The 23,583-nt window shown below is 42.3% G+C and overlaps 3 protein-coding genes and 1 long non-coding RNA gene across 5 annotated transcripts; 1 reads left to right on the forward strand and 3 right to left on the reverse strand.

Annotated features, from left to right (window-relative positions):
• Positions 1-2,781: 2,781 nt before the first annotated feature.
• On the reverse strand, positions 2,782-6,509 carry LOC308111830 (uncharacterized protein). The gene is made up of 3 exons (XM_080466879.1): positions 5,915-6,509; positions 3,442-3,586; positions 2,782-3,343 (listed from the first exon to the last, which is right to left on the reverse strand). The coding sequence occupies exons 1-3, from the start codon at positions 6,342-6,344 to the stop codon at positions 2,998-3,000; spliced, it is 921 nt and encodes a 306-aa protein (XP_080323005.1). The 5' UTR covers positions 6,345-6,509; the 3' UTR covers positions 2,782-2,997.
• A 385-nt stretch (positions 6,510-6,894) lies between these two features.
• Positions 6,895-17,270, reverse strand: hps4 (HPS4 biogenesis of lysosomal organelles complex 3 subunit 2). Of its 2 annotated transcripts, XM_080467518.1 has the most exons (12): positions 17,136-17,270; positions 15,837-15,927; positions 14,525-14,668; positions 14,312-14,419; positions 14,049-14,165; positions 13,716-13,810; positions 13,543-13,615; positions 12,420-12,544; positions 11,710-12,316; positions 11,476-11,602; positions 10,540-10,651; positions 6,895-8,788 (listed from the first exon to the last, which is right to left on the reverse strand). In XM_080467518.1, exons 1-12 carry the CDS (start codon positions 17,165-17,167, stop codon positions 8,617-8,619), a joined length of 1,803 nt encoding a protein of 600 aa, XP_080323644.1. In that variant the 5' UTR covers positions 17,168-17,270; the 3' UTR covers positions 6,895-8,616. The 2 variants fall into 2 exon arrangements, with proteins under 2 accessions (XP_080323644.1, XP_080323645.1); XM_080467519.1 differs by lacking the exon at positions 11,476-11,602 and having other exon boundaries at positions 6,901-8,788.
• On the forward strand, positions 17,049-22,383 carry LOC308112203. Its single transcript, XR_013935474.1, has 4 exons — positions 17,049-17,255; positions 18,819-18,940; positions 20,950-21,063; positions 21,144-22,383. It is a non-coding gene; the product is annotated as an uncharacterized lncRNA (long non-coding RNA).
• Positions 19,449-23,161, reverse strand: LOC308112202 (uncharacterized protein). Its single transcript, XM_080467520.1, has 7 exons — positions 22,841-23,161; positions 22,579-22,753; positions 22,416-22,486; positions 21,478-21,648; positions 21,279-21,382; positions 21,124-21,195; positions 19,449-21,036 (listed from the first exon to the last, which is right to left on the reverse strand). The coding sequence occupies exons 1-7, from the start codon at positions 22,854-22,856 to the stop codon at positions 20,893-20,895; spliced, it is 753 nt and encodes a 250-aa protein (XP_080323646.1). The 5' UTR covers positions 22,857-23,161; the 3' UTR covers positions 19,449-20,892.
• Positions 23,162-23,583: the final 422 nt, after the last annotated feature.

The following is a 23,583-nucleotide window of genomic DNA, read 5'->3' on the forward strand; positions in this document are numbered from 1 at the left end:
AAAGAAAAAAAGAAAAAAACCCACGCCACTTTTGCCACACTCCTCGCTTCCCTCCCCAGTACTGCTGGTGCCATAAGCAGTACATGAATATCCCTGAATAATTCAGTTGTTGTGGATCCTTCCTCCATCCTCCTCATTCTGACTGAAGGTGGGTCAGACGTTAGTGCCAGAAAATAATAATTTTGAGTCTGTCTTTTTTTTTTTTTTTTTTTTGGATTTGTCGAAAACTCAACGTATTTAAGACGTCGGCACCTTTCTGTCCTCTGAAAAGATGCAAAAAAAAAAAAGTTCATTAATCGTCTGCACCAAAGTCACTATGTTGGGCTCCTCTGCACGTCTACACGGTTCGCGTGTGTATATATAAGGTACAAGATCACACTTTTGTGTCGTGTGACAACGGTTTCGTTCACATGGGTTTTTGTGTCGTCGCTGAGCTCTTTGGTTTGTCACGAGGAAGACTTTGTGGCCTTTCTTCTGGGGAGGAACGGTTGTAGGTACAGAGTTTAGATATAGAAAAATTATCAGGCGGTCGGATGAACTGGCTGTCAGGAAGTCAAATAAATGAGATTATCTCTTGAGAACATGGGATCTCCCATTATTATAATAAATATATATCTAATTTAAATTAGAGCGGGGCCGACCTGGACATATTTTATGATGCGCTTGGATTTGTTTGAACTTTTTTTTTTTTTTTCCCCTCAGGATGTTTTTGTTTGTTTTTAAAAACGTGATATTTTATTGGTGTGACATTTTGCACTGCCTCATGTACTTGGAAATGATTTTTGTTTTTTTGTCTTTTGTTGCCTTGAATTATGGAATACATTTGTGCTTTACCATCATTCGCCTTGACGTTGGCTTCTATCAGAAAAGCCTGTTTCTTCTTTCTGTTCAGCCTTTTGTTGCGGGGCGGGGGGGGGTTAGATTTTCATTCCACACAAACGACAATGATCAGGAGACTTTATGATCGCTCACCTCTTCTAGGAACAAAGCCAGTCAAAAACAAATGCAAAGATTTGCGAGAGAAAAAAAAAAAGTTTCATGTCCACCACTCGTTTCAGTCTTATTACATATCTCAGCGTCTTCAGGCCTGCTGTTGTTGTTGTTGTTGTTGGATGAACTGGAGTGGAATGAAGATCTACTCTGTTCTTGGTTCCCCCCCGCGCGCACGCAGACGAGAACCAAAGAATTGCCGTCATACCATCCAAATTCTTACAGTGTCCTCGCGTGACGCCGGAGGTTCTTCATTTCTCCTTCCTGACCTGGTTAACCTGCGACTGGACCAGGACTCGTCTTATCATCTGATTAATCCCTGATGTCCTGTCTTCTCAATGTCATTTTTACTTTGTAAAAAGTTATTTGAATTGCTCTGTAATTACTGTAAATTTGTTTTGTTTTGGGGTTTTTTTGGGGGGCATGTCGCTACTTTTTTTTTCTTCTTGGTTCTCGGTTTCAACGCAACAAAACACATGAAATTGATTTAAAAGCAAAAAGGAATTTGAGCAGCAAAAGATACCGGGCCAGCTCATCCCGGCAGCAGAGCTCACGTACAAGCAACGAGCCCTGCTCCCGATCACACAGTGCGAATGTGTGAGACAGCGAGAGTGTGCTTCGTGTGAGTCCTACCTTACAGATACCACATGTGTTTGGGTAAATAAATGCTATTCAGAGGTCTGGAGGCAGCGGCAGGTGGACTGAGAAATGTATTTGAGACCCCTGATCTTCTGACACAGATGTGGCGTATATCTGCAAAATGGGAAATGCTGATAAATGCTGTCTCTTTTTAATAAATGTGCTATTTTATCAGAATGTGTTGCTGCTGTTTGTTTTTTTTTTAACCCTCATACTTTCCACCAAGACCTTGTTTAGGTAATTGTGTATCTATCTAGTGCATCCATCCATCCTCTATCCTGCGTCATCCCACTCAGGGTCGAGGGTGCTGGAGCTGATCCCAGCTGACTGACTGAAGGCAGGGCCAACATGAAGACACTCATACTCGTATTTATACCAAAGGGAAATTAAAATACATGTTTATGCAGAGAAGCTGAAAATCCACACAGGCTCTCAAGCCAGGGAACGTCTCACTATTGGGTGCAGGGTGCGGACCACTACAGACCATACACTGTCCGACGATTATGTGAGATCTTTAACTTTTGACAGCATTGAATCGCATCTGAGCGACTGAACTATGTAAACATGGTGATGCTAAGTTAAACACATGTAAAAGAAATCTCTTTCAACCCTCATGATTGATGTTATTGCTGATGTCACTTATTTTCTATGTTGGTTTTAGTTCTATTTTTATTTCACTTTGAGACGTTTGTGATCTGGAAAGCTGGAACTCATGAACTCGTCCTTCTCAGTTTGGTTGCTGCGTATTAGACGGTATAAGAAATTAGCTGGTCTTCCTCTTCTAATCCAGCAGCTGCTGCAGCTTTATCAGCTCTATTTTGCTGGACCACTAATAATAAAACGACAAGCTGAGGTAGAAGTCGTATTTACATTGGTCAGACTGGGCAACTTCCCACCGTCTGACTATCTGGTGAGTATCCAGTGAATGTTGAGTGAAATGTACCTAAATGTGAAGAATTGAACTCCCAACTAGTCACAAGTTGTACCTCAGTGAATCAGTGACTTTACTGTGAAGAAAAACGTGGTTGCGGCCAATAGGTAACCCTTTTGTTTGTCCAGGTGGTGTCGCTTCCACCTTTTCCCATCAAGTGTAAAAAGTCCAGATAGATGAATGTAGAGAAGGAAAGCAGCTGAACAAAGTGAACCTGCAGAAGAGGGAAGAAGCTTCTGTCATGAGCTGAGCTTTAATGACCAAAGACTGAAAATAAAATTACAGTATGCCTTATTTACATATTTACACACGTATATAAATTAATAGATTTGACATTGAAGTGCATCAATAATGAGTAAGTTTGGAGACAGCCGTGTCCTCCTCCGGTCTGACAAGAGAGTGAAAAGCTTCCGGGGAGAACTCCATCCACTCCGACTTCATCTGTAATACAGAGCCACGAAGGGCGTGTGCAAGAGGTGAACGCCACCGGTGGTACAGGAGACCCCCGATCCGGCCTGGCTGCAGCCCAGGACCAGGCCCAGGTCCAGAGCAGGCAGCATGTGAGCCGCTCCGTCCCCCCACGCGTTCCCATCGGTGTCCTGCAGGGCCCCCGGAGCAGGCGTTCCACCTGGTGTGTTCCCACCAGAGAAGAACGCCGTCTGTCGCACGTTTGCCAGGCTGGGACCTCGTCCGGCGCCGCCCCCCGCCTCCTGGAGCCTCTGAATCAGCAGGAGCAGATCCACCCGGAGCTCCACCACACCACCTCGTGACCACAGACTGTACCTAGGAAGACACAAGACGACAGCTGGATTATATCACTGCAGTTCAATCGCTGTGTCCCTGAAAGCATTTGAACTGAACACGGAGAGCAGAGGTTGTACCTGGTGGGAAGGCTGTGCTTTCCCATAAAAGGAACCACGGGGTGGATGTCCAGATTCTGAGGGTTGGAAAGTTGAAGGTGGAGCTCGGCTCGCCGAACCGTCAGCGATAGAATCTCCCCGTTGAGGACGAACTCCACATCTCTTTCTGGTGACGAGGGGGGGGGGGGAGGAATAATAGTGGGTTAGGAGTCTGTCAGAGTCACAGAGAGCAGCACTTCCACTCCTGCCAGGTTTACTTGTTGTAAATCCCCAAGAACAGAGGAGAGACTCTGCCTCAGAGGTGATGTTTTCACTCCTAATACCTTGTTAATCTGTCAGCAGGATATCTCAACAATTCTTGGCGGGGACATTAAGCCAGCTAAGACTCATTTGTATGCAGATAACACACTCCTCTATACAGCGGCATTAATCACGCTATTAACATCTCCCAAATGGCTTTTCGGCTTTCACTTCTGCCTCGGCTCCAGGAGCAGCTTATGACATTTGCCAGAGGACAAGCCTGCAGTTTCACTTCTTCTGCACCTCGGAAGGTTGGAGAGTGGATACCTTTCTTCTGTTTATTGTTTATCTTTTGAATCTTTTCCCTCTTAATAAGACACACTACATTATTCTGACAGCTTCTTATTTGGTTTGCAGTGATTAGTTTCACTCCTGGTCAAATATGTCCATTTACAGATATGATCTGGTGTATCTTCACTAATATTATGACATATAAATAGAATCTGCCAATATGTGGAGCAAAGACACAAAACAATAGTGAAATTGAAGTTCAAACAGAATGGGCTCCAAAAGAGCAGTTCTTTGTGACTTTCCACCAAATCTAATTTAAGTGGAGCCACAAAACACATTTAAAATAAGACTAATACAGCTTTTAAAGGCTCATATATAGCTCTTATATATGAACACAAAGTGTGTCTAATGTTGCATATATGAAGTTCCATTGACATTATAAGATTACACTGCATAACATTTTCAGCTGTTCTTTGTTTTTTTACTGGATTTTGGAAGTTTCAGTCTCTTTTCAGCACTTTATAGGTCATTTTGACATTTTAGCTGTTTTAACCATTGTTGGCTCTTTTTTGGAGGATTTTCTTTACACACACACACACACACACACACACACACACACACACACACATACACACACTCACACACGCACACTTTTTTGGGGGATTTAGTTTGCTTTAGTCATTTGAAGTGTTTCTTTACAGCTGATTTAACAGTTTTTCACTCTATTTGTTGTGGTTTTATTGATCTTTTTCTCCCTTTTTTTTTTTTTTTTTGCCATTTCAATTGTGTCTATTTTATTTTTGGTGTCATTTTGTTCATGGTTCATGGAGCCACTACAAAAGGGCCAAAGAGCCACATGTGGCCCCAGAACTGCAGGCTGCAGAAGCTGAGCGCTTTCCTGATGCTTGGCAACATTTTACTGTCCAGAATGTTTTAATTCCGCATCTTTTTCATACAGTTGATACTGCCAATACCAAAGAGAGCATAGCCACCTGAAAACTTTAACTATACATCTATTAGGGGTTTGCACACAGTACTGTTGTACCTTTCTTTCAGCTTGATGTCCTGCTTGGCCACACATGGATTATTATCTGGATTACTACAATACAAGATTTCTCCAGCTCCACCTGGGGCTTTTTAGGATTTTTAAACTTTTCTCATTGTGTAACTTGGTAGCTCCACGTCTATGAAAGAGACTATTTCTTGATGATGAAGCTTCACGACAAGATTGCAAACTGTAGAAACAACAATTTTAACCTTTTTGGTGACAAATTGATTTCTTGCAAAAAAAGCAAAACAAAATTTGTTATGGTCTCAGATATTGCGTTATACTGATAATTCATAATTGATTGGCTTTATTCAGGTAAACAGTGAAAGTAGTAAGTTCTGAGTCTCACTGGCTTAAATTTTGTTTGAGAAATGACTCATCAAATGTGCTTAATATTGTGCTTTAAGTATATTTGTGCATCCATTTGTCCTTTTATTTAAAATCTATGTTGTGTTTGGATAACTTTTATCCATTCTTGCTTATTTCTTACTACATCAGGACTGCATTACAGGACACTGCACCTCTGAGTCATCTGCGTGAGGTTTGTACAAACTTTAAGATAGTCTTCCCTTCCCTGTTCGGACTGTCGTACAGTTAATGCTGTTAGTCAATCGAAGATTCACCAGGAATATTAAAGAATAAATTAGATAGTAATCCAGTAATAGCAACCACTTGTAGATTTATCCCTCTGTGGCCTCGGGCCCTGATGTTTTTAAGCATGAAATCACCAGCCCCTGTGGTTCAGAAACATCTGAAGAAATCACCCCGGGAAAAAGTTTTGAGTTCGATTTTTCTGGCTGGGATCCGGAGCAACTCTTTTTAAAGAGTCAGGGCTCTCGTTTGTAGCTTTAACAGGAAAAAGAAACTCTTCCAGTTTCTTGTGTTTCAGAAGTACGTAGATCTGCAGGCTCTTACCTCCTCTCATGCGCCCTTGAATCCCCCTGACGCTCCTGCAGTGGACTCTGTCCTGGCAGCAGCGGTAAACCCGCCGGACAAAGTTGAACAGAGGTCTTTCTGGAAAAACCAGACCCCGCGAGGCTCCCGGAGAAAACGGCCGCACTCGGAGCTGCAAAAGCGTCCCGTCATCTCCAGATATCTGGCGTACGCTCTCCAGCCAAGGCGCGACCAGCTCCGCGCAACGCTCCCGATGCGTGTCCGCGGCCCCGCGCCTCCATCGCCTCCACGCGTCCGTGCGTAAAGTTGGCTCGGCGGACTCGGCGGCGTTTGGCGCCGGTGACAGCGTGTCCACCGCTCGTCCACTTACTCCAATGTCACTCGTAATCACAGATATGAGAAATGACGCAATCCAGTAGCATTTGGAGGAGGCCATGGTGAAACCCCGCATCGGTTGTTCGCTGGGGAGCAACGAGGCAGCTTCTGCGCGGCGCCAAGTATCCAAACTTTACATTCAGCGACTGTTGGTCTGCGTACTAAATACCCCACTGACAATGGGGACAACTTACTACTTAGAATTTGAATCCTGGTCCTCTTCATAGTCCCTGCCCCTCTCTCTTTGTACGTGCCCTAAACCACCCATTGACCCCCACCGCTTTCTTTTAATGCGCCTGCATAATGAGGCTCCCCGAAGAGCGCCGGGCCCTGCCCTTTCACATTCATCTACTTAGCTAATGACTCTAATTACTCCATATTTGGTTCATCAAGATGGATCTTATTTACAGCACCTTTGGCTCAGCAACGTTGAGAGAGAAGAGTGACAATAACATTTTTATAAGCATGCGTAGATTTTTTTTTTCTTTCTCTCTTCAAACAGCTCTTTGGAGAGGAATTAGGAGCTAAAGGTGGGAAACAAAGGAACCAGAATGTGGGGTCACAAGCACCCGCTGAGGCTTTAAGCCAAAAAAATCACCAAAGCAGCTCACATAGGACTCAAAGCTCGAGTGGATCAACTATTCATTTAATACTGACAAGCCTCCGACAGTAAATCATGACGAAACTTTTCATTAGACTCAATTAAACGAATGACAGCTCAAGAAAAAACTAAATGTAGTGTTACAGTGCACAATGACATTTTTTTAAATGAAATAATTGATCTGAAAACTGATATTTTACCAGAAAAAAGAGATACTGAACCACAACTGTTGCAGCAAAAGAATAAAAACACCATTCTCCATACAAGCACACAGCCATAAAAGACAAGGGTTTTTTTTAAATGCAAAATTAGATAAAGCATTACATCAATTAAATGGGGGGAAATGCAAAGTACCAATGAAGTAATAAGGTTGAAAAATAAAATGTGTAAGGTGTATAAACAGATCAGAATCACAGGATGTGATCTTTTTCAAGAACTAAACTAAAACTCTTGTAAACTAAACAGAATTTGTGCAAATAATTTTGTTGCAGGATAGAAGATCTAAAATTCAATTAAAACAGAAATGTCAAATATTTGCATGAATGTAATCAACTCTTTTCAGCACAATATATTCTAAAACAGTGGTACTTTTTGTTGGTTGGGATAAAATGGCAACAAATGAGAGGAAAATCTCTGACAAAACAATAAAAGGTGGCTTTGTCACTGATTTTTGCTTAATTGGGTACTATGTTCTGATGTAAACATTTTTTTTCAAAATTATACATAATATACAACTATTAGGGGAAGAAACAGCAGTTATAAGGAAACGTGTATATCTATATCACTGGGTAAATAATCAGATTATAAATAATTAAGAAATGTCACGTAATCATACATTCTGGGTGTAAAAATAGGAATATTTGTTGTTTGTTAACTGTAAACATTTGTAATAAAAAAGAAAAATCTGTGCGATTTGAGAGAACATGGGGGTAGAAATACAAGTTTCACTTCTATCCACTTTTTCTTCAACATTTCAATTTTGTTTTGTACCATAAAATTGCTCTTCCTGCAGTGAATCTGAGCAAGTAGAAGTGAACAGGTTTTGCACGTGGCACGGTGGTGTAGTGTTTCACGCTCATGCTCCATAGGTCAGGCTGGCATTGAGAAATCCTGGATTTGAGTTGATTTTGTGTGGCGTCTTCATATTTTCCCTGCGAGCTGGTTGTTTTTGTTTTGTTTTATCTCGCGGTCTAAAAAATGGGCTTGAGGTTCATTCCGTGACTTGTCCTCTTCTGGGTGTATTCTACCTGCACTTCTAGTCACCTGGGAAGTTTATGCATCCTCTTGTGACATGTATACTGTTCACATTGTGTCCAACCAGTCTACGCTTAACTGGTTGGAGACAGAAAATGTGGTGAAAAAAAATCTGCATCAATCAGTGACAATTTCACCTGGAATCAAAGAGAATTGGTACTTGGTGTAGTTTGCATGATGGAAAGTCTGCGTCAAAATTGCTGGCATGTTACACAACACTTGCTCGACACTCGTTTGACATCGTTTCACCAGATTAAGCTAAATGTTTTGGGGGGGAGCTTGCAACTGTCATGCAATGTATGAACACGTCATGCAATACGTGCATGTTGTGTGAGAAAATTGTGACTTTATATAAAATTCCAGTGATCATGTAACTGGACATCAAGCAAAAGGAAGCAACAAGATGGGATGGATGGGACTTTTCCTGTAGATTTGTTCTTTTTGAATAAAGCTCTTCCTAGACACTGAAACTTTCCTCCTGGGCGGCGTTCTCTCAGAGCAGGTTGACTCCATGTTTCAGCAGTCTGTGCCTGGCCTTGGCGGGCAGAGAGAACGCGCTGTCTTGGTGGTTCGGGATGCCCGAGTTCCTCAGCAGCACCCCATGCTGCTGGAAGTACGTCTCCTGGGCCACACTCCGGGTCCCGTACACTGCATTGCCGGCACTCCTGTGGAATAAATGCCACACACACACACACACACACACACACACACACACACACACACACACACACACACACACACACACACACACACACACACACACACACACACACACACACACACACACACACACGTCAAGCATGCAGAATAGCGATGTGCAGCAGCAAGAACCAAATAAGACCCAGCTGAGCCAAAAATGTATGATTGATCATGTAACGCTCTCAGAGAAGGCTCTAAACTATAAAATCACTGTGAAATTGGGAGTTATATACAGTAATAAAAACAATATGTAGTCTTTCCATAGTAATTACACACAATGTTTACTATGGAAACATTATATATTGTTTTAATTGTTTACCCATGTTACATTGTGCCTATTTCATATGACTCATCTATTCAAGTTTACATTTTACTGCTATTTTATTCCATATCATTCTTTACTATTTATATTTTGGGCCTCAACCGGGCCTCGGGAACAGAATTTCATACCAGGACATGTAAAAACGTGCGATGGTATGACAATAAAAATCCTTGAATTATGAGATGCAGAAATAGAAAATACATTTATTGGAAAGTCTTATACTTCTTTATTTGAACGTAAATGACTAGACTTTCTGTTTCTTCAATTTTAAGAACAGTTTTGTTACTGTACTTTTAATTCTCAAATTGGTTCAGGCCATAAAATTTTAGAAAGACAAGGTGGTGTTTGTAGTATCAGAGCAGTGTGACAAAACCCCGTTCTCCACTTTTATGAACCAGCCCTCCTGTTTCACGTGTCTGAAGGGAAAATATTGAATGATGGGCCGAGATGACAACTGGAATCCTTTGTCCCCCCCACCCCACCCCACCCCACCCCCCCACACCACCCCACCCGAGATCACGTGTCGGATCAATACATGCTCTAAAGGGCAGGAATGGAAAAGGTCGAAGCTCTGCCTCTCTCAGGTCATGTGATGACCTGACGTGACCTGAATGTGACGTCTGTGACAAGACAAGCTCCGATCCACGAGGCTGAAAGTGAAACCAATAAAGTAAACTCCCGATATTCCCATCCACTGACTTCTTTACAGAATGATATGAGTAAAAAGGTTGCATTGATATTTGTACTTTCCCCATTTTTACGTATACATGTGTACATTTAGTTTCCTCAGAGGTACATCAGCACTTTTTATCAAGTCAAATAAAGTATTTTCCAAACCTTTACTCAACTTTTTGAAACAGAGATGGTAAAAATTGAATGCTTCCCGTCATTTAGACGGATGAGACTACTTCATTGTGTACACAATCTCCTAAAACATGGCCATAGAGAAAAACTACAAATTAAAACCTCAGAAAGTATATTGCTACCACCATGTTTTTAAAATATTTCAGATTGTTCAAACAAAAGTAACACAATTTGTTATAGACTTTTACAAACACTTTCATAAATCCCTGTGTAATAAGTATATTGAGAATAAAGTGAAATAAATGATATTTTCTTATGGTGGAAGAACGTTTCAGGTTATGTGTAATTACATTACTTAATTCAGACGTCAACCAATATCAAAAGATTCTGACCGGAACAGCAAGTCCTTTTCAATCAGACTGATCGAAAACACGGAAGTCTCCCGAACCTCTCGGTCAGATGTGATGACAGACAAGATAAACTGACCCGTCCATCCCCCCACACACACAACCTCTACTCGAGTGGAGCAGAAACAACGCACCACCTCCACCACCACCACCACCTCCTCCTCTGCATCGCCGCCGTGCTGACCTGATAATAGCCTCCTGCAGAGTTTCAGTGTTACAGAAATGCGAATGAAGGAGCGATGTGGCTCTGACAAAAGGTTGCTCCGGGGCTCCCCCTGGTCGGCCAGACAGGTTGGCTGCAGAGACACACAATAACAAGGCTGCAGTGACCTGGACGGGCTGCGGCACAAAGGAGCGTTTATCACAGGTTTACTACTTAAGACGGTGAGCTCATGCAAAGACGTGACGAAGTGAAAACCCTGTCAGCTCTGCGGGGAGAGATGTCAAGAGTTTATACTCACTTTAGCAGGGAAAGGGAAAGTTGGAAAGCTGGAAAAGAGAGAGAGGTTTGTAAGAAAAGGAGGTGAAGAGGAAAGAAAGGCACAGCAAGCAGCAGAGGACTGGAGGACAACTCGTCCGTGGATGAGATTTCAGAGTTTTTTTAGAGAAAATAAATCCTGTACAATGTACTTTTACATATTATTTCTAATTTATATATATATTTTCATATATCTAGTACATGTCCATATATATTTAGTATAGTATCATATGGCTTTGTTTCTCTTGAGAATTGTTAAAATGTAGCTTATCACACCTCTCCAACCCTCGTGGTGGCCATCCCAACATCTAGGCATTCTGTGTATTACCGATACATTTACTGTGATTATTGTAGACCTATATATTTGTACATATATCTACTGTGATATGCAATAAAGACTGCTTCAAAATGAAATATATATCTTATGTTCTTGTGTCAAATATATTTAATAATCATTCCAAATGTGTCAAATATACTTTGACATCCTTCAAATCAATAATACTGAAAAAAATAGTTGTGGACGAGGCGTCCAGTACCACATGGACGAGTTGTCCAGAACCACATGGACGAGTCGTCCAGAACCACATGGACGAGTCGTCCGTGCACCGCAGCAAAGACGTGAGAGTATCACCAGACCCTTACACGTCAACGTGCGCTGAATTAAGTCTAAATGGGCGAAAGCGTAGGGTCCGAGGCCCCCTGGGTCTCCGGGGGAGATGGTCCTCAGATGGGCCTCCAGTCCATTGAGGGAAGCCAGGCTGCTGTGATACTGGATACAAACAGTGACGACAATAGCAACGATTAGCACGAGAAAGGCAAAGCAGCATGATTTCAACTTCACTGGAGCCACAGTTAAAAAAAAGATGTTTTTCTCACCACTTCCTCCATAGACGCTGTGTCATTCAAAAAGGGCGGCTCCACCAGCAGAGCCAACACCAGGCCCTTCACCCGGTGCATGTACAGCATCATGGGGATCAGCAGGTCCTCCTTCAGGTCCTCAAACGCACTGGACGCAGGAGGAGCGCTGCTCGCCTGTGCCTTGAGGGCTTGATCACCGCCACGGGAGACCGCGGTGTCTCTGACTGGCATCGTATCGTGGTGCGGCCGCTGAGCCCTCGTCCCACAAGCTCCTTCTCCGTTCTGTCCACTTCCATTCAGACGGGAATCATCTCCTCCTCCTCCTCCGCCTCGCATCTGGCCTCCTCCGTCTCCATTACTGCGGCAGTAGGCTCCGTCCAGCGGCTCCTCCTCAGCCTCATGAGAGTGGCGTCCGTTTGAAAAAGGATGGAACTGTGGGGAAAGGTGGAGTGACCCGGAGGAACTCGAAGAGGGAGCCGGGCTGACCACGGGTGAGGAAGCCTTCTGGGGCGACAGGGAGGAGCCTGGATCAGACAGATCCGACCCGCTGGAGGGCGTGTCTGATAAAGTTCTTGACAGGCGGGTTTTCTTCAGGGGAGCGTCTTTGCGTGGCGCACAAGGAGAGCTGGAAAACCATTTGAGACAGGAAGTCAATTCACTTCAGACGTCAGTCCGGCATGCGGCGATACGAAATATAGTTTTTAAACCTCCGGAAGCGACGGGAATACCTGAAGTCCTTGTCTACAGGAGCGGACTGCAGGTACTGGAGTTCGGACGGAGTGAGAAAGACGGCGGTGGAGCTGACGGTGCCTCCAGATGAGCTGGATGTGCTCGGCCCGTTGGGCCTCTGAGCCTAAAGTGGAGAATGAAAGACCAGCTGGTGATTTTAACTGAATTCAGTACCACCATCATGTGTTTACGCACCAGGGCGGCCCATTGCTCCTAGTACGTGTAGTTATGTTTAACACAGAACATGATGGGCTGAATGCAGAGAAGTAATTTCTCCAAATGGAATGAATTAAGTATTTCATCTATGATTAAAATAATAATAATAAAGTGGCGCACACAGCATGACTGTCCAATCACTGACCAGATTGAACAGAATGTCACGAGTCTTCATTCATTAACTCTAAATAAATCCAGTCAATCTTGTAGTTCAAGTATTGAATAGATTTTCTGATATTTTAATACATTTTGGGTCAAGGTGCTGGAAGATAACTGCCTTAAGTGTCACTTTTTAATTAACAAGTGAAGTAAGGAGACTTATAGTCTTATTAGTACTCAATAGTCCAAATTATTTATCAAAACACTTCCAAAAGACTGTTACACTATGATTTTTAGACTATTTTTCAATTAGGAAGGTATAAAATAACTATCAACACATATAAAAGCTTCTTTTGGGACAGATGTTTTCTCGTCATTTAATTTGAAAAAAGTGACTGCTGATGTTAGATTTATGTTTACTTTTAAATAAGTCTACTAAGCAAAAGCTAAAAATAATACTACTTCATAACTTTACCAAAGGCAATATTTAAATATCTCTGTTTTTTTTTTTTTCCATTTTTAAAGGCAAGTGATTTTTGCTTTTTATTTTCAAGCTGTATTTGTGCAAATTACATTGATATCATTCATAAAACTACAATATTACAGCTTTATACTACCATGTTCACGTGGCGCTTGATTCTCAGAGGAAATTATAAAATACAAATTTATCAGTTCACAAAGTCAGAATTCAGTGTATTTACACAGTTTGGTGTCATGTGTACAACCAAACTAACATGTTGGGAGAGAACCGCCTGGAAAGAACTGATTCAGGTGACGATTGTAATCATTTGCAATTCAAAGTCGTACCTTGGTGTACGTTTCACTCTCGTGGACCATGACCTTCATTGTGAGCTCGGGAGTCATCTGTGTGCTAACAACTCTGCAGTCAGGAGGCAAAAGGAGGATTGAAGGACTTTAAGACAGTAAAAAAAGAGGGAAAGTGTTCTGCTGCTCTGAGATGGATGTTAGTGTCATCTCACCTTCCTCTGAAGAGGATGCAGCCAGCGACCACCAGGGGGCAGCGCTGACAGGCCTGGAGGATGAGGGCGGCTTTGAGGAGTAGGAGAGGGTCAACCTGGGGACGACAAACTGGCCTTTCAAGACAGGCGAAGACGACTTCAACTAAAATAATAATAAATAGGTCGCTCAAGGGATTCAAAGCCTAATCAGGCACATGACTTCCCAGTGCACTGCACGATACAGAAGTGAGCTTACACAACGCCACAGGGCATTGTGACACATCCTGTCACATTACATTGGCATTATAAGCTGGAGGTTAAAAGCAGGAGTCCGACAGCCGCGCCTGCACGTACGTTGGTCGAGTCGATGGTCTTCAAGCTGCTGAAGATGTGATGGAGCGCCGATGATCCGAGCTGCAGGTGCGCGAGGTAGCGGGCCCATCGCGCTGCCAGAGTCTCCCGGCTGCTCAGCTACAGTACAAATGACAACGTTCAGCCTCAGAGATTCATGTGGAACAAGAGGCTTTCCTGTGTTCGTCTGGGTTGTGATGCTCATGCAAATCTTTTTAGACTCGAGGATCAGACTTTCAAAATCACAAAAGTACTGCAGGCTGCACCTGATAGCTCTGACGAACAGGGCCGTTGTAGAAACAGAAGAGGTGTATGAGTTGATCCAGGAGCTCGCAGACACTGACTGTAGGGACGTCCGTCGAGCAGCCAAGAGCCTGAAGGGAGAAAGAAAGAGAGAAATCGCCCCCGAGTATTAAATATATTCAGACTCGCACAGAAAGAATGAAGGTGAATTAAAACATGGTGAGCAGCTCACTCACCCACAGGAAGTCGTCTTTCATGTGGACGGCAAACTTGATGCGACGCAGCCTGAGCGTGCGCACCGGGGAGGAGGACAGCTCGGAGACACAGCGGGCCACGCCGGCGAGCTGTCCGCACAGCAGCTCCTGCTTATCTACAGGAGTCTGACACACACACACACACACACACACACACACACACACGTTTTCTTAATTTTTTACTTTCACACATCTGACAAGGTAGAGTTTGAGTTTTGACTTAAAATGCCAACATTAGACATAAACGTTGACCTGAGTGGACCTAATGTGCCAAACTCAAAGTTCAGAGTCCGTTTCTCCATCAGAGCTGAATACCAACCGTGACAGATTCCCGCTGATGTAACTCGCAGGTTATGGTCGTGTCCCGCCCTCCTGTCTCATTGGACAAATATTTAAAATGCTGTTGGAGGGTCAACCTTGATATGCCATGACAGCTCGTTTTGGCATCACGACAAAAAGAAGAACTCTATTGGAGTTAAATGACATCCTTGAGAATACGGTCACTGTGGAAATCGGCAAACTGGCGACATGAACGTCTAATTGGATGAGCGAACGTGACGGATTTTATTCAGACAGAGGAGAGGCAATAATCACTGAGAGGATGAATTTCTCCTCACATGGGAACCAACACTAAAATGTATAAGTACAAAATTCTGCCCTCATCTTAGACTGCTAGATTACTCAAACCTGTGTATATGTATAGGCAAGTGTGTGTTTCCGCCCATTAGAAAAACCTAATATGTCCTGGGGTGTAACAGAGATGATCTGGGAGACACAGAGTGTTTTTAAAAAAAAAAGCACCAATAACAGACAATGAGATCCCATTGTGTATCAAGACACTGTACCTAAATTATAAGATTAAAAAAACCCACATAGAAATCACACTTTCACATCAACAGACAAAACAAAGAGGACTGCCAGTGGTGAGAGGATTGAATTAAATGTGACGTCTGTGACCGAGAAGAACTGGAGAGCACATGGCTGATAGTGGAAGAGATAACACTGACAACAGAGCAGATTCCCAGCAGCAGCACATTCCCCATCCACAGCCGGGATCGACAGGAACGTTTGAAGTTGTTGGCTACAAGAACAGACATGGGAATGTCCTCCAAAGGGCAGATTTTATGTCTCGGAGCACATTATTACTGATACTTGAGTAAACAAGCTGTCTGCTGAGTGTACATACTAATTTATTAATGAGGGTTGAGTTTTGTTTTGTCACCTATTACAGGGAATCTCATCCCTCCGCCAAAACGGATCAAATCAACCCTGCAACAGTTTGTGAGAGTCAGACCTCTTCAGGGTAGAAGTAGCAGATTCCCTCCCGGGTGGGGTCGCCCTCCCCTCTCACTTTGGATCCGTCGTAAAAGAAAAAGTAGTTACACCTGCAAAACAAGCACACAAAGAAGTGCGTTGGCCCGGGGTTGGTGAAATAAAATACAGACCTGTCCTGACCGAGTCTCCGATCCAGCCTGTGAGGCGGCTTCTCAGAGTGTAGGAATCACAAACAAAACATCAAGTCCAGGTTTTCAATAGAACTGACTTCTTTCTCCAGCGACTCCTCAACGAGAAATATTCAAATATTACACAAGTTTCTACTAAAATATCAACTTGGTAGAATTATATTGAACTAAAAGTAGATTTAGATTCAAAATGCACTATTTATTATAAAAATGTATTTTTTTTATAGGTTTCTTTGCTTCAAGACTAAACCAGAATGTAAGTGGGCCCTCAGCTGAAATGGATTTAACCTCCTCTGTTCTATTCACTTCATTCATCCATCTTTTAGATGGTTTTACCCATGAAGGTCAGCGTAGGCAGGATACACCATGAACAAATCCTTCAAAGAGCACCTTAGAGTCACCAGGATTTAGAGTATATATATTTATTCTTCCTCCGTCACTCGTCATCCCGTTGAGCGGCCCTTGAGCCAAACACAGCTCACTCCAGGACAAGGCAGAGACTCCAGGACAAGGCAGAGACTCCAGGACAAGGCACTGGACCATCAAAGGGCCAAAAAGAAAGACAGACTAGTAGAAATGGATCATTTTAGGGACACAAATTCATCTCAAATGGATGTTTTTGTACTGTGGGATTGAGCTGAAGTACCTGGAGGAAAACCATATTGGGCAAAAGATCGATCTTCCCCTCAGTGTGAGTGACAGGAAGTGTTGGATTGTTCTGACTATTAGGTACTATAAGCTGGTTTCAATCCGTGTTGAGATCGTTTAGTTTCACACTGATGGTGTGTTATTACAAAAGTAATCCAACGGGAATAACATCCAAACTCCATACAAAAAACGCTCTCAACCCCAGAATCGAACCAGGAATTTGACCATGTGAGGTCGGGACTGCAAACCACTGCACCACATAAACAGATTCTTTAAGGGGTAGAAAACAAAATGTGAGTAGAATTGTTTTCAAAACACACACACACACACACACACACACACACACACACACACACACACACACACACACACACACACACATCTCCATGTCAAGCAGTGTGTTTCCTGTCCATCATTTAAATTGGTGCTTTGTCTTCCTGTAGTTAAATAAATAAATAAAAAGAAGAAACTAGTGATTTTACCTTCTTGAGTCTGGCTGCAGGAGCTCAGCCATCACTGACACGAAGCCTCACGCGCATCAGTTTATTTACAATCCAGGCTGTAGGAGCAGCCGCAAAAACTGAAGTTTCACCAACTCTGAGGTAACAAACACACTCACACACACAAGCACACACACAAACACACACACACACACACACACACACACCGCAGACCACCAGCTGCGACAATCTCACACACACTCCAGCGCACAGATTTACAGTGTTTAAAAAGAAAAGGGTGAGCTTTTACGTTTTATTCCCCATTAAAAAGAGTCGGAGTGACAGAAAAGTCAAAAGAATGCAGCTCAGTCACACGCAGAGGAAGTCATGTGAAGGTACGGCGAGCCGGGAGGGACAAACCATCGCGCTGCGCCAAACACACACACCAGGATTTCTGAACACTTATAATTAACAATATCCTCCTGCCTGTGTTAATAATAAAAAAAAAATTCTAAAAAGGTGGAGCTGCAATGTGGATGAATAACAAGTTAGAATTGTACTCTAATTTTGGTGATATGCGCATGCGCAAAAAGCGCAGAATCGTGGTTTCCAGTTTGTAGATGTTAAGCAAGTATTTTCAGGTTAAGCAAACATTGAGCCACATCCTGCTCTAGTCTACAGTGCTGTTACTGTCCTGACAGCTTTGAAGAGGATTTGGACCTGAGGCTTTGCATACAAAAGGGTGGGAAAGTTAGTGAGTCAGTCTTTGGTGATGGAGAAGGAGAGATTATTAAATCTGCACATTATCAGTATTGGCTGATTTTGGCATTTGAAAATAATGTGATCAGTTTGAAAATTTTCCCCCAAAGATGTCAAGTGATAAATGTAACTTTCCATTAGGTTTGAATGCATGATGCAAAACTACATGGAAAACATGTCAACAAATCAGGTGTATCTTGTGTATAATGGGCCACAATTTGATTAAAAATGTTCACGAGGTCCCAAACCAGAGAGTGAAGCAGCCACTCAGGATGCTTTCAATGGTGGGAATTCATCGGATCCACTCACAACTTCCTATTTTCAATCTCCTACATGTCAGAGAGGAGCATCCTAATGCAGATATACTGTCAGTGTCAGAGGACAAAAAACCTAATTTAAAGGTAGTTTTATTTTACTTCACTTGTATTCACAATAGCATTGAATGATTTGAAGTTAGATTACTAAAACCTGAGATGTGTTTCTTGTGTGTCTCCATTTATAAAATTTTCTGGTATTTGTTGGTGCTGATAATATATTTGCTCAAGGAAACAAGTGTTATGGGCTAGGATAGCATGCCTTGTGCTTTGCACTCTAACAATGGCACTTTTTTTTTTTTCATCTTTTCCATTAACTAACTTTTTGCATCTTGTTTTAAAAGATTGGGTTACATTGAAATTTATTTCCCCCAATGACACAAATTCAACAAAATAAAATGCAATTTAGTATCTGATTGGTGTAGATTTTATTGTATATGAGTGGTGACAGTTTGTTTTGTACGTGTTTGATGTTAAATTTCCTGTTGATTTTTTCATCCGGTATTACACTAAAGAAATTTGATTATTACGTACCATCCATTAGATTTCGTACTGACTTATAAATGGCTCTGTTGACAGATTCCTGCAGCCTCACTGTGAGATTACCCCTGAATCCATGATGCTGATCCTTGTTTCTGTGCTCCATTACCAGTGGCTTGATAAATCCCTCCATGGGCGTGCACAGCTCTGCCAGCGACGAGGCGCGCTCCCGCTTCAACCTGCAGCTCAGGACAGACAGGATCCTCACTAGATTCGTGTCTCCTCGGCTCAGAGGTCAGGATCGTGTCTTCTAATTGTTTATCGTTGGAAGAATACGTGTGTTTAATGTCGTGAACCTGCCTGAGTGTTGAGAGAAGCTGCAGGCTGCAGCTCAGCCTCTAATCTCCATCCTCTGTGTGCAACACTAAGAAATACCTTCATGTGTCTGCAATAACCTCCACAACACATTTTCTAAAGATATTCTGTAAGCAGACAGAGTATACTCTCATTACTCGATGATCAACTGTCTATCATGTGGTACAGTTATTGTCCATACTCCTATGGGGATGACCTACATATGCAGATATAACATAAAATGCTTTTTAATTTCTACACAAGATGCACAGATCCAGTTTTGAATGTTTTCCCTGTGCTTTTAATTCATACTTAAATTGATCAGTCAGTATTTCCACATATTAACCAATACTGATGATGTCTGGAGTAAATAAACTAGTTACATGTGTGTTACATGTCAACAAAGCAAGTTCACCAAAATAAACATACTCAAAGTCAGGCTGATTGTAAATATAACAACTGTTTTGTTTTACAGTTTATTAAAAGGAATTAGTTGTGGTACAATTGCTTGAGAATCACAGATCATTCTTCTACGCTGGAATAAAAAGGCAGTTTTCTCTTTTATATTGTGGCAGTCAGACATATGAGAAGAATGAATTTTGTCTTAAATAAAGTCATGATCACATTTTCTCTCATTTTGAAGAACAGAAAAGCACCAAACTGCACCTTTTATATTGCAAAAACAATCCAGCTTCTGGATTTTCATTATTTTTAACTTCATATTAACTGAAGTCTTATTCAATGCAGCTGTTTACACGTCAATAAATACAAAGGAAACTGTAAAATAACACAATCCAACCAAGCATGTCCATTTCATTCACTAAAAAGCCTGAAAACAAGTCAAACAGGAACACAGGAGAGCAGAAAAGGGAAAAAAAAGGGATTTGATCATTTTTACCAACAGAAAAATGTTTGATAATAAATCAAATTATGAATATTCATAACTGTTTTCATTCATTTTGTCTCCACAATAATCAAACCAGAGCATCAGTTTCACATAAACAAAACCTAAACAGACAATGTGAAATATATTATTATAATGCTTATTATTGGACTTGTTAATATGTAAACATTTCTCTTAGATCAGATCCCGATCGTTGTTTTAGCTCCAAAGTGTTTAATATTCTTTCAATGTGTATCATAAACCTCAACTCACCTCAATATGGGTAGTCAGTGCTAATTCTGTTAAATTCCTGTATAAGGAGCTTCATTTAATAAAAGAGGGAAACTGCCCAAAAGTAACGGGAAAGTTTCATCTAATCTAGCTTCTTCTAATCCTCATCATCAGAGAACCATCTTGTGACTGAAGACTTCCACTCGTAGATAACATAACACATTAAGGCAATAATTTATGGAAAATAAATACCAGCATAACTTAGGCTAATTAAATGATATGCATGCATATTTTTCACCTTGAAAATGCATTTATAAGTCAAGTATTTATGGCGTCACTGTAGTTGATGCTCTTCTTACCCTGTTTCGGTGGGACCCAGTTAAACCTGCCAGAACTAAAGGCAGCTTGCCAGTAAAATCCTCCTCGGTATTTAAAGAAACGCCCAACAATCACTGGACCGCTGAGCCTGCTGGTCCACTCATTGTAGAGCTTTAAATACAACAAAACAACAACAACGTTTTCAGTTTATGATTTGTTCTGCATGTAGTGGTTATCATCCTTCCTTCACAGCCAGAGAACGCCCAGTGTGTCCTTCAGCCTCCTTACAAATGCCAAAGAAACATTTGAGGTTAATGGATGGCGGCCAGGATGTTCGTCCTGTCATGACCTGGTGACTGGATCGGCTCCAGCGCCGCACAACTCACAGCCACATAGAAGACTGAATGTTTCTCGTGATGAGGTTAACTGTTGATATAAATTGGGGGGGGGGGGGATAAAATCACATCAACTGCTTATCAAGTAGTAAGATTTCTCTTTCCAACTTTCTCATCTTCAGAGCTCTGTATGCCATCTCCTGGTCCCGGTTCTCCATCTCCTTCCTGAGGTAGCAGCTGTAAAGTTCACGCAGGTCTTCCGTGTGCTTCTGTGAGGGGAAATTCAACAAACGCAGGTGCCGGTTACGGTTCTTATTCCATGACGCCGCGTGCGAACGCTGAAGCGCTCGTCTTACCTCTGCACTTCTGCCACCAGCTGCAGGACCTGCTGAGTCGGACCTGTCGTGGAAGCTGCTGTTGTTCATGTCCTGCAAGAACACACGCCACGTGCACGAGGCATGAGGCAGCGGCAGATGAATGCTCCAGAAGGCTCACGTTCGGAAACACTTACGATTTCAAAATGAGGGTCGCTGACGTCTGTCTCGTCGCTGCTCAGGCTCTCTGGTTCCATCTTTGTCACGGGAGGCAGGAGGAGGACGGGATGGCCCGGCACTGCTGGGTCGACATGACAAGAAGGCGTGTGGTGACTTACTGCCTCAGTCTCTTGACTTTTTTCAAAGTTGGAGGACAAAAAAAAAAAAGACCAATACCATCGATGAACGAGCCGTCATGGCCACTCATATGGTCGAGAGAGGGAACTAGTGGGAGAAGATCCAGTCTCAGCTTGTCCTTGTGAAGCAGCATGTCGTCCTCAGCAGAGGTCAGAGACGGTGTTGCTGACTCAGGTATATTTCTCATCAACTCAGCTCGCCTTCTTTTTGCTGTAAAGGGAACAGATTCCGTGACGTAACGCAAGTAATAAAGTAGCTGCAGATAAAAGTGCTGAAGCATAGAAGTGCAAACAGAGTTATATTACTGCAACAGACGATTTTCAGATTCATTTTTGGAAAAAGGCTTTGGATACATGATTTATATTTCCTAAAATAAACATGATCAGAACACAAGGAATCAATTGTTTGCTGCTGACATTTTTAAATAACGTGCACACATAGAGATAAACACGCACATTTAACAGTGCAGAACTCTGCCCAATGTTAGACTTCAGACAAAAGAAAACTCAACTTTTTCTGACCTTTTTCCAGGAAAAAGACCAGATTGTAAGATTGTATATTCAGAGCAAACCAGTAATTTGATTCTATATTTTTAAGATTATCATATCCATCCATATCGTCACAATGTTAAAAATCAAAAATGGTATTTCAATATAATGAATACACTTAATGTAAACTGAGCTTGGTAGTGTTTTGACATAAATGAATTACATGAAGAATCACTGAACTGTTAGACCCCTTCAAATCAAGACAGCAAGGCAACCCTCTATAAAAACCTGAGCCTGGTTCTGCAAATGTTTCTTCCTGTTAAACATAAAGGGTTTTTTTCCCTTTCCAACCATTGCTTATTGTTCATGTGGAATTTGTTGGGTTTTTTTCTTTGTAAAAGTGCCTTGAAACGGCTGTGTTGTATTTGGCGCTATATAATTAAAATTGAATTGGTCTAAAATATGTATTTGCAACTTTTTTGAGTGCACCTGTTTGCATGATGTTTTTGTGTTTGACTTTCACTTGCTGCCATGTCCTCTTGTAGCCGCTGTCGGACACCCTGCAAATCCACAAAAATAACAATTCAGATTACGCCACAGACACAAAATGTCAACCTCATTCACACAGTTCCATGGAGATGAGCCTTCTTACTCATTTATTCTGTCAGCGATCCTCTGCCAGGCCTCCTCCCTCAGTTTGGAGGCGCTGGTGGTGTTGGATTTAGCTGTTAAAATCTCTCTCTCTTCTTCATACAGCCTCAGGATGAGATCCTGCTCTTTGGAGCTGAAGAAATGAGCCCTCTCATGTTTTCTCATCACCTGGAAATCTATTTTAAAAAAATGCACATATATATAAATATATATATATATAGTGTGGTGTTTCAGTATTAAGTTTTGGTTCCAGGTCTCCTCACCTCTGTCTGGGTTCATCGGTCACGATCCGTGTTTCCGTGCTCGACTGCTTTTCCCTCGGTGGCAGCGCGGGCGCGCGCACTGATCCGAGATGTTTCAATGCTAGATTTAGTAATCAAATCGCGAGCCGCGGACGTGAAAACCGATCAAAACCGAGCTCGAACGATGCGCCAGTCGGCTGCGGCAGGCGTCAAACGGTCGGGTATAGTCCGAGCGACGGAAAGCTGAGGAAGAAAACCGGTGTAATGAAGCTGAAATTCCGTGAGCTTTGTTAACCCAGGATTTTCTAATTCGGCTTAAAGCGCGTTCACGTGAGAGGCGGAGTTTACAACGAAGGGTCACGTGCGCGTCTAATCCCATCACATTAAACATCCGAGCATAAAAATAGTTTATTAGCGCACACCGTGTTCAGTACGTAAAGAAGCACTCAGAGCAGAAAGAGATTCCGTGGATATTTGCAGTCATAATAATAATAATAATGCATGTTTTCATCCATCCATCTTCTTAATCCTGTGCAGGGTCGTGTGGTGCTGGAGCCAATCCCAGTTAACTGTGTGAGTGCAGGATACACACCGGACAGATTGGCCAGTACATCAACAACACAAACAACAGGCACGTGCACACACATCTAGTGGCAATTCAGGGTCACCGATTAACCTCACATGCATGTCTGCCCTGTTGGGAAGAAACCCACACACACACTTTGTTTTAACATGTACATGCGCCTCAAATGAGTGTTTGTAGA

Source organism: Lipophrys pholis (assembly GCF_963383615.2).
Source record: "Lipophrys pholis genome assembly, chromosome: 7".
Lineage (NCBI taxonomy): Eukaryota > Metazoa > Chordata > Actinopteri > Blenniiformes > Blenniidae > Lipophrys > Lipophrys pholis.